The 10,120-nt window shown below is 42.1% G+C and overlaps 1 protein-coding gene across 2 annotated transcripts in view; it reads left to right on the plus strand.

The window, feature by feature from the left end:
- The window catches only part of MCF2L2 (MCF.2 cell line derived transforming sequence-like 2), a 272,786-nt gene that overhangs the window by 48,149 nt on the left and 214,517 nt on the right, over positions 1-10,120 (plus strand). For both annotated transcript variants that reach the window (XM_011986157.1, XM_011986156.1), the window contains exon 3: positions 2,572-2,686. In XM_011986157.1, coding sequence (XP_011841547.1) covers positions 2,572-2,686 — 115 coding nt within the window. The remainder of the gene's footprint in view (positions 1-2,571; positions 2,687-10,120) is intronic.

Genomic DNA, 10,120 nt, shown 5'->3' on the forward strand with positions numbered 1-10,120 from the left:
GAATATTTTAGCGTGTTTCAGTTCCTTGAAATGTTTTAGCCATTCCCTCAGCAAATGTTGATTATGCAATTACTACAGTGTTATAATGCATCTAAATTTAGCTTTTTAAAGACACAAATTCTCTGAATGCACATTTCTCTGAAACTTCCCATAGTTGTGAAACTGCAAAGAGGAAGAATATTATTAGATGAAAGCTGTTAATATCCTTATCAGTCACTGTAATGAGGTAGTTTAACATACTTGGTAAACATCTAATCTGTAGATTTCATTTTTGGAAATTTAGAGTAAACATATAGGATTAATAAAGAGGTACCTCTTGGGGACGGATGACTGACCATCCAGACAAATCTCACATGGTTTCATTCCACAGCAATTGGTTTCTAAGCACCTAAGACCCATATTAACAACACCCACAAGAGACTTGTACAGAAAAACCACAGCACTAACTTACTCTTTACGTAATATACTTATATTTGCTCAATAACACATTCCTTTTCTTGAAACAAATTTATGTGGAAAATGAGATTATAAACAGAAGATTCTTATCAGGCTTGGAGTCAGCACCAGAGAGTTGGCCGAATGATCTTACAGTGGTGTCATCAGATAGACTGGTAACATGGATTGGACTCTCAGGGTGGGCTGGCCCTCTCTCCTTAGCTGTACACTGCCCGCCTTTGCTCCTCTGAGTCCTCCTCTTCTGTAGTTTCTTTGTTGACCACACATCCTCATTAACCACACAGTCCCCACTAATCACACCCCACACTGATATGTCTTTCTCAGATATGTTAAATACATTCAGTCATTTGTAGTTGGCCTTGCCTTGAGAGCCATGATTCCTCTTCAAGTGGTTTCTCTTCAAGGACATCACTTGGAAGGTGCATGCAACTTAAGCTCCTATGCCACTGGCTAGGGCAGAGGTTCCCAAACCCTCTCAATTCTCTGCGCCTTAGTATCTCAGTCTTTCTTTCATGGCCCCCCCAGGCCAAAAGCAATAACTAGCATTTCAAACAACTTAGTATGTATCTATGTCCTAACAACTTAGTAGCTGTTTGAAAAAATAATACATATAAATTAAAATATTATTTTTTCTCTCAATTTTCTTCTTAAATAACTACAACTATCTTAAACCTTGCAATCTAACTAGATATCACCACCTTTATGTCTTGTTCCACATTGATTTTCATACTGTTTTTGCTTTTTATTCCAGCAAGTACCAAACCCCCAGCTTTTTAAAGATGCAACACCATCTACAAGAATATAATGCAATTTGATGTTGAAATTGGGAACTACTGGGGCCGGGCGTGGTGGCTCATGCCTGTAATTCCAGCACTTTGGGAGGCCGAGGCGGGTGGATCACCTAAAGTCGGGAGTTCAACACCAGCCTGGCCAACATGGTGAAAGCCTGCCCCTACTAAAAATACAAAAATTAGCTGGGTGTGGTGGTGCATGCCTGTAATCCCAGCTACTCAGGAGGCTGAGGCAGGAGAATCGCTTGAACCCGGGAGTCAGAGGTTGCAGTGAGCCGAGATTGCATCACTGCACTCAAGCCTGGGCGACAGCACGAGACTCTGTCTCAAAAAAAGAAAAAAGAAATTAGGAGTTACCTCTAGCTAGTAGTAGTACATATGGTGTCCAACAGATGTCAACTATCACTGGGTTTCCCTCAAAAATTTAAAATAGTCACAGCGCTCCTATGAGTTTACTGTGGTTCCCTGGGTACCTGTGACACAGTTTGGGGATTGTGGGGCTAGAACTTAGTCAAATGGCTCCATGTAGCTGCAAGGGGACTGGGAAATAGAATCTATTGAATTTGGTGGTCTCTGCTCTGAATTAAATGTTAATTTTCATATTTTTACTTTCACAGGGATATCTTAAATTGCTATTTATAAATTCTTGAAGGGAAGCTGATTATTGCTTCCTTGTAATAATAATAATTATAATAATGGTCACCATTTTTTGAGCAGTTTTATATAATAAGCACCCTGCTAAGGTGCTTCTCCTTCGTGCTGTCACTTAATTCTCACAATACCTTACCACGTAGGTACAAACATTATTCCTATATAATAAAGTGATGGGACATATATATCTATGTATATACATAGATATATATATAAATATGAAAGAAACACATGAAGTATCTTGGCCAAAATCATATAGCAACAATGTGGCAAAGCAGATTTGAACCAGGCTGTCTGATTTTAGCGTTAACTCTCTTAACCAGCACGCAATATTACTTTTGACATTTACTGACTACAAAAATGAAGAGCAATATTACATATTTGTGTTGGCATTATTTACTATTCTACCTATGCTGAATAATTAAATCAGTATTACCTTTTACACAGTAACTCTCTTCAAAGGATTCAAAAATTGAGTTCTTACAATGCCATGGAGCCAGCATGAATGAGAAGAGAGACTTGCTCAAAATAACTGTGTTAACTTCTCCCAAATTCTAGTCTGAGATAATATAGATAGGAAAAGAGGTGACTGATATTCTTTCACCCAACTTTCCTGCAGAGGCGCGACATGACAGCATTTTGCTAACATCTTGACCACCTGTTTTTGTTACAGGAGGCCGAGGGGAGGATGGCGCCCCCATCATCACGTTCCCAGAGTTTTCGGGGTTCAAACACATCCCAGATGAAGACTTCCTGAATGTCATGACCTACCTGACTAGCATCCCCAGGTGAGCTGAGTACAGTCTCCTGCCGCCTTAGGCACTGGCTTTATTCCACCCTTCCCATGTGGCAGGGCTGGGTTGAGACATAGACTTCCATGAGCACAGTTTACCCTGGTATGCATAATAACCCAGCTGGCTTCTGTCACCCATCAGTCACGAACAAGGAATGTGGACAGGGACTGGAAAACAATGACAAACAATTCTCAGTTTTGACTCTGTTTGCACACCGGAGGGACAGAGTAAACAGTGTCGAGTGGATGGAAAACTGATTGAGCAGCTGTGTTGCCTTTGTTCCTTAGGCTATTACTTTATTTTTATTTTTTATTTTTGAGATGGAGTCTTGCTTTGTTGCCCAGGCTGGAGTGCAGTGGCACGATCTTGGCTCACTACAACCTCCGCCTCCTGGGTTCGAGCAATTTCCAGCTAATCTTTTTTTTTTTTTTTTTTTTTTTTTTTTTTAGCAGAGAGGGGTGTCACCATGTTGGCCAGGCTGGTCTCGAACCCCTGACCTCAAATGATCCCCCTGCCTCGGCCTCCCAAAGTGCTGCGATTACAGGCTTGAGCCACCGTGCCTAGCCGAGGCTATCCTGGCTTCCTGGGTCGTGTTGTCTAGGACACAGGACCCTTGTTTAAGGAACTCCAACTGTGTCAGGAGTTATTTATCGCTCCTAAATAAGAAAATTAGGGGCAGATTGTTGTGATTGTCATTGTCAGATGGAGAAACTAAGGCACAGAGCAAGGAAACTACAAGGCCAGGGAAAAAAAACTGTGCTTGTAGCCAAGCCCATGACAGAAATGCTTTCTGGCATCTTCTCCTTCCACCCTCTCCAGCCTGGGCCTCAACTCTTTATGCCGCTTAAATCAGTACGCACCCAGGTCTTCAAGGGGATGGAGTGTGGGCAGAGTCCACACTGGTCACCACCATTTCACAGACAGGGGCAGAGCGGGGTCCAAATGCTGTCCTTAGGCAGTGCTGTGTCCACCTCTAGCCGAGAAGACCTGGTTGGGAAAGGCCTTCCCTCCATGGGTTTGCATTGCTGATGAGCCCCCACCCCTCCCTTGACTATGGTGTGGTTTAGAATGTACACAGTGACCAGGTGTGTGGTATTTTGCTTGGTTGCCATCTGCCTTTTATGATTTAGAGGTAAACAGCAGCTTTGTGACTGAGAGGCCGCCTGGAGTCTGATACCACTTGTGGAGATTAGGAAGTTGATTGCTTTAACCAAACCCGCTTGAAAAACATGTTTTTTCTTTTACACCTTTTTCTTTAGTTTTTTCTTTTACCCATCTTATTTCTTCAGAGAAAGTTGTGGATTTATTTTGAATGCATTTCTTCAAAGTTAGTACTTAAATATATTTCACTGATTTCCCCCTTTCCTCCTCCCTGCCACGGTCATATGCCATTTATTAATGCAGATATAAGGATGTGGGAAATCCTTTGTTGCTGTGAGGGAAACACACCACACCTGTCTCACGGCTTTGCTCAGGTGTTTCTCTGCGGGACACCTCTGCCTCTCTTTTAGGCCTGACTCTTACTCATTCATCAGCCCTCAACTCTGACCTCATCCCTTTGATGAAACCTTCCCTCACCCCAGTTCTGTTTTCACAGAATCTTTTAAATTTCCACAGAACCCCAGGGTTTACCTTTGCCTATGGAAATTACTTGTCTATGGAAATTATTTCTGCCTCTTCCAGTAGACTGTGAACTTCTTAAGAGTAGGGGCAGATGCTTTGCTTTGCTTCTCTTTCTTTTTCAAAATCTGCAGCCCTAGTCCAGTGCCCAGTGTATGGTTGGTTCTCAGAACTAATGTTGGTAGAGTTTTCAGTTTTGATAATGATTCATTCCAAATGGTATTTGTTGTGGGGTGATGAAGGGGTTAAAATATGCTATTCTGTACTATGCGCCATAAAAAAGAATGAGTTCGTGTCCTTTGCAGGGACATGGATGAAGCTGGAAGCCATCATCCTCAGCAAACAAACACAGGAACAGAAAACCAAACACCGTATGTACTCACTCAGAAGTAGGAGTTGAACAATGAGAACACATGGACACAAGGAGGGGAACATCAGGCAACGGGGCCTGTTGGCGGGTCGGGGGTGAGGGGAGGGAGAATATTAGGACAAATACCTAATGCATGCAGGGCTTAAAACCTAGATGATGGGTTGATAGGTGCTCCAAACCACCACGGCACATGTGTACCTATGTAACAAACCTGCACGTTCTGTACACGTATCCCAGAACTTAAAGTAAAATTTAAAAAATGCCATTCTGGCATATTGACTATTTAAGTTAAAAGCACTTGAAAAACAGCAGGTACAAGAAGATCACTTCGACTTTTGTGCTGTTTCTTAAGAGAAGAAGATGGAATTCCTATGTGAAAGACACTGTCTAGGGACTAGAAGGAAAGGTAACTTAGAGAATATTGCACAGACCTTGTTAGAAACTCTTATTTTTTAAGCTTCCCTACATAATTTGTCACGTTTTCACAGTTTACTATTCTTTATTCAATCCAATATATAAGTAACCGACTCTGACTGATTCTTTGGTCTTCATTTCTTTATGAGGGCTGCTGTGCCATGTAAAACACTTATGAATAAATTTCTATGCTTTTTTCATGTTAATCTATGTTTTGTTGATTTAACTCTTGGACCCAGCCAGGACCCTAAAACAATAGAGGTGAAGTTTTTCCATTCCTATAGTGAGAAGGGGGACCCTGACAGAGAGGGAAACCCCAGCTGTTATCAACTTGGGTTTTAAGAAGTTGAACTTGAACTCTGTCTTTGGCCCAGTGGCATTTCAGGACAACATACCGTCAGTTTAGCAACTTCTTCTTCCGTGGGAGCGGCAGGGAAGAGGGTGAACAGGGAGGTAGACAATAGGAGGAGTGTCCCCTGTCCCCATTCTCCTTATATTTGTTTTAAGTTCAATGTCTAATTTTACTTAATCCCCAGGGATACAGTCAAATGCTAAGTTAAATGGAGGATTTTCATCTCGCATTTGCAGCCTTTTCCAAATCATGCTGAAGACAGCTTAGGGAGTGCCCCTGGACTGTGTGGTGAGAAGCAGGCAGGGTTATCATCCCTATCTCACAGATGGAGATGAGAAGATCAAACAGGGGCTACTGTTTTGGATTTCCTTATTCTGCTGTAGGCTCCTTGTACAATTGCTTGTGACCTAGGGAATATTTTCCTTTCCTAGAATGCTGTTTGTCTTTCAGGAAAGAGTGGCTGTCTGGCCAGTTATTCCCCTTTCTTCTTCCGCTTTTGCTCACACTGCTTGCTGCCCCTCCCCTTGTTCCTTTCCACAAAAAATGGAGACAAAGGGTGATAAGGCCTGAAAGGGCAACTTGACCTGGACCTATGTCTAATTTCCATTTTGGATTTCAAAGAATGTAACCACCCTTGTTCATTTTGTGACTCCTATTTGTCATGATTTGCATCTTTTTATATGTTACATAGTTATCCAGTACCAGAGTCCTTCCCAATTGCAAAATGTTTTATAGACAGGTGGCAGAGGGCTTGTGGATGGAATAAAAAAAGAATTGATATGCTAGAATAGGAAAATGGCAGGATACTTGGGGTTGGGAAGTGTTATCTTTGTGCCTGAAATTAATTAGGATCTCGCGTTGTGAGAGGGTTGGGCAGGTACAGAAAGGCTTCCCACAGTAACTCATTCTTCAGCAGACCTCTGTGAGAGCCCACAGCATGTAGGGTGCTGTGTACCATGCTGTAAAGGACTGAAAAACCTCAAGACAATGTCTTAGACCACAGAAAACTCATCACATGACTCTGTTATCAATATATTTTGTGAAATGTGTAAATAAAGTGCTATAGGAGCTCAGAAGACAGAAAGTCACTTCGACAAGAAAAAAAGGGAAAACTTTAGGAGAAAAGGGCGTTTCAATCCAGACCCCTAAGAGAAGGTTCTTGGATCTTATGTGGGAAAGAAGTCAAGGTGAGTCACAAAATGCAGTGAAACAAGCAAGCTTGTTAGAAACTACTCTGTTACAGAGTAGGGCGCCCTCAGAAAGCAAAAGGAGGAACGCATCGACTTTAAGTTTTTCTTATATTGGGGTCTTGTCTATATAAAGATTAAACTAAGCTGTGCCTATGTGCGGATGAGCAGACAGTGTGACAAAACTTATTATTCTATTGATTTAAAGAAAACTATCCTTGACATTTTAGTGTGTGAGAACATCAAAGCATAACTATAATTTTTTGAAAACATTTGTTGTTATGGTATTGGGACATCTGGACTTTCTGTTGTTGTAGTATCCTTAGGCTGTTTTCTCAACCATAAACATCTTATGATCATGGGTCATGGTTGGCAAGGAATGTGCCTTGTTAGTCTCAAGACAGAGCTGAACTTAAAACTGTGTCACCTTTGCTCTCCTCGGTTCCTGCCTCCCTAACAAAATGTCCTTGAAGGGATGGTACAGTTTCTACAGATAGATATAGAAGGGAGCATTCCAGAGAGAGAATAGGATAGTGTTGAAGAGCTTTGAACACAGCCCAAACCTGGATTGAAATCCAGATCCTATTGCTCACTAGCTAGGTGGTCTGCGGCAAATGACCTGGCTTATATTTCTTTCTTTCTTTTTTTTTTTTTGAGATGGAGTTTCCCTCTTGTTGCCCAGACTAGAGTGCAGTGGCACGATCTCAGCTCACTGCAACCTCCGCCTCCCGGGTTGAAGTGATTCTCCTACCTCATCCTCCCAAGTAGCAGGATTACAGACACATGCCACCACACCCAGCTAATTTTTATATTTTTAGGAGAGACAGAGTTTCACCATGTTGGCCAGGATGGTCTCAATCTCTTGACCTCGTGATCCATCCGCCTCAGCCTCCCAAAGTGCTGGGATTACAGGCGTGAGCCACTGCGCCCGGCCAATCTGGCTCCTATTTCTATCTAATGCAGGGTCTGAAGTTTTCAACAGAGTGTATTTGGGGAATTACAGAGCATCTAGTTTGACCAGAAGAGAGTGAGGCTGCTTTTCAGATGGTATTGAGAAACGAGGGCTGGAAAGAGTTGGAAACAGACTGGGCAAGGCCTTTACCCCCAAGTGAAGGAGTTGAGGCACAGGGAGTAGGAAGAGGCCATTTTCCTGCAAGAGGGTTTGAGGAGGAGAGTGAGGAGCAGATTTATCTGGTGATGGTGTGCAGGATGGATTGGAGGGAGCAGGAAAAGGAGGCAGGGACACCGGTTACGGGCTTCTACATTAAGACAGGTGCAAAATGAAGAGGGATGATGGCCTGAGAACTGGATAGGAAGGGATGGACAAGAAGACAGGCATTGGGGACTGATGGAGGTTGGGAAGGAGGAAGAGGAAGAAGCTATGGAAGACGCTTGGTTTTAGGAGCCTTACAATTGTATCCTATTACTCTAAGTCTGGTTGTGTGGAGTTGGATGTGTGGAATTCAGGCCTCATTTTGGTTTTGATGGTCTCATCATGATTTATTTTAAAACTTTTTCTTATCAAAGCCATGCTAAGATAATGGTTCTCAACCTCAACTGCATTTTAGGATTGCCTAGGGAGATTTTAATTCACGATGTCCAGACCATAACTCAGATGAATTAAATCAGGATTTCTGGGAGTGAAACCTGGGTTTCAGTGGTATCTCATCTCACTGGTGATCCCCATTGCAGCCAGGGGTGAGAGTGCTGTACTAGGAGTGGATAGGGAGAAGCTGTGGTGAGACAGAACAGACATTAGAGGGGCGTGAAGAAGAGAACTTGGAATCAGACTTAGCTTTCAGATAAAGTGAGGTGGTAGTGAATGTCCAGAAGTTGAAAGTCGGAGGGAGGGCTGTTCCCACGTCCTTTACTTTTGCTATCATGGTTCTGTATTTCTTTCCTTAAAAGCAATATATAAAAAGATTCAATTTCTTGAGCTTCTGTGACCCTGGAATTTCTTTGTGAATTATGTATAGTACTGTACATAAGGAACTATTGAATTACAAACCTTCCCACATGAATCTTATGGTATTAAAATAAATAAATACTAAAAAATACACAGAAATCATTACCCCATCACCATTCTGTTTCCAAAAACAGCTGAGGGCGAGGTTTAGCCTATCAGGTGCCATCTGCTTTATAAATTGTACTACCAGTGGTTTTCACAGTCCAGCTTATAACAATAGCATAGTAAATCCTAGTGGTCAGTTTCTCAGAATGCAAGACATTATCGTTTAAAACATGTCACCTGTGGCTACAGAGTGGAGCCAAGTGGTCTGAAAAGGCATTAGTAAAATATTCTGAGCCACAGAGATGGAGCTGAACTTGGGTCACCCTCGGTCTCCTAGGCTCCTGCCTAACAAGATGTCCTTGAAGGAAGGTACAGTTAACTACTTTTCCGTCACAGTTGTTGGTCCTGCAATCAACATTTGTATAACTGAGCATGGATATTTATCACTCTGTTTCTCTACTCAGTTTCCTTATTTTAACTTTCAGTTCTGGGTGCATTATTAGAATGGATTGGAGAAAGTACTTTTATTAGATGGTGCAAGAGCAGTATTTCATATCAGTGGTTAATTTTGTGATTGTTTCTATTTCTTTTCTTTTCTTTTTTTTTTTTTTTGAGACCAAGTCTCACTCTGTCACCCAGGCTGGAGTGCAGCGGCGTGATCTCGGCTCACTGCAACCTCTACCTCCTGGGTTCAAGCAATTCTCCTGCTTCAACCTCCCGAGTAGCTGAGACTACACAGGCAGATGACATCATGCCCGGCTAATTTTTGTATTTTCAGTAGAGAGAGGGTTTCACCATGTTGGCCTGGCTGGGGTTGTTTCTATTTCTAAAGGACTTTTCTATAATGAATCTATTGAGGGACCTATTTAAGTTAGAATAATTTTTCTACATTCATTTTCCTCACATACAGTGTGATGAATAGTTTTTGGAGTTAGTTGTGTCCTCTTTTAAGTAAAGTGACCTAAAATGCAGTCTGATATTTGTACTCTAGGAAGGAATAGGAGAAGAACAGTGTTATTATTTGGCCTGTGAATTGTGATGAGACTTACTCCTTTGTATTGAAAGACTCATTGGGATTATAACAACTTCTCAGCTTTAGAAACCAGCCTCACCAGAGAAGCGAGTGCAATCGGGGCTTCTTAATATTGTGGAGTGTGAAGGGAGAATAAACCTAGGGACCCCCAAATCATTAAGCCAAAGGGAAGTGAAGCTGGGAGGTGCATCAGGCAAACCTGCCTCCCATTTTATTCCTAAAGAAGATAACTACAAAGATTAAAAGACTATATACCTCCCTCACAATTTGCCCACAAGGCAGTTCCTTATGGAAAAAAGACGGATGGAACTCAGAGTTATCCCTCTGCCCATGTGAGACAGATGCCTATCTGATTGCTTCCTCTGCCCTCCTGTTTCATGAAGCCCAACTGAGGCCTAAGTGACTATTCCTCTATCCTCTTCTCACATGTAAATTGTGTAC

This window comes from Mandrillus leucophaeus, unplaced genomic scaffold, assembly GCF_000951045.1.
Source record: "Mandrillus leucophaeus isolate KB7577 unplaced genomic scaffold, Mleu.le_1.0 Scaffold295, whole genome shotgun sequence".
NCBI classification, from domain to species: domain Eukaryota; kingdom Metazoa; phylum Chordata; class Mammalia; order Primates; family Cercopithecidae; genus Mandrillus; species Mandrillus leucophaeus.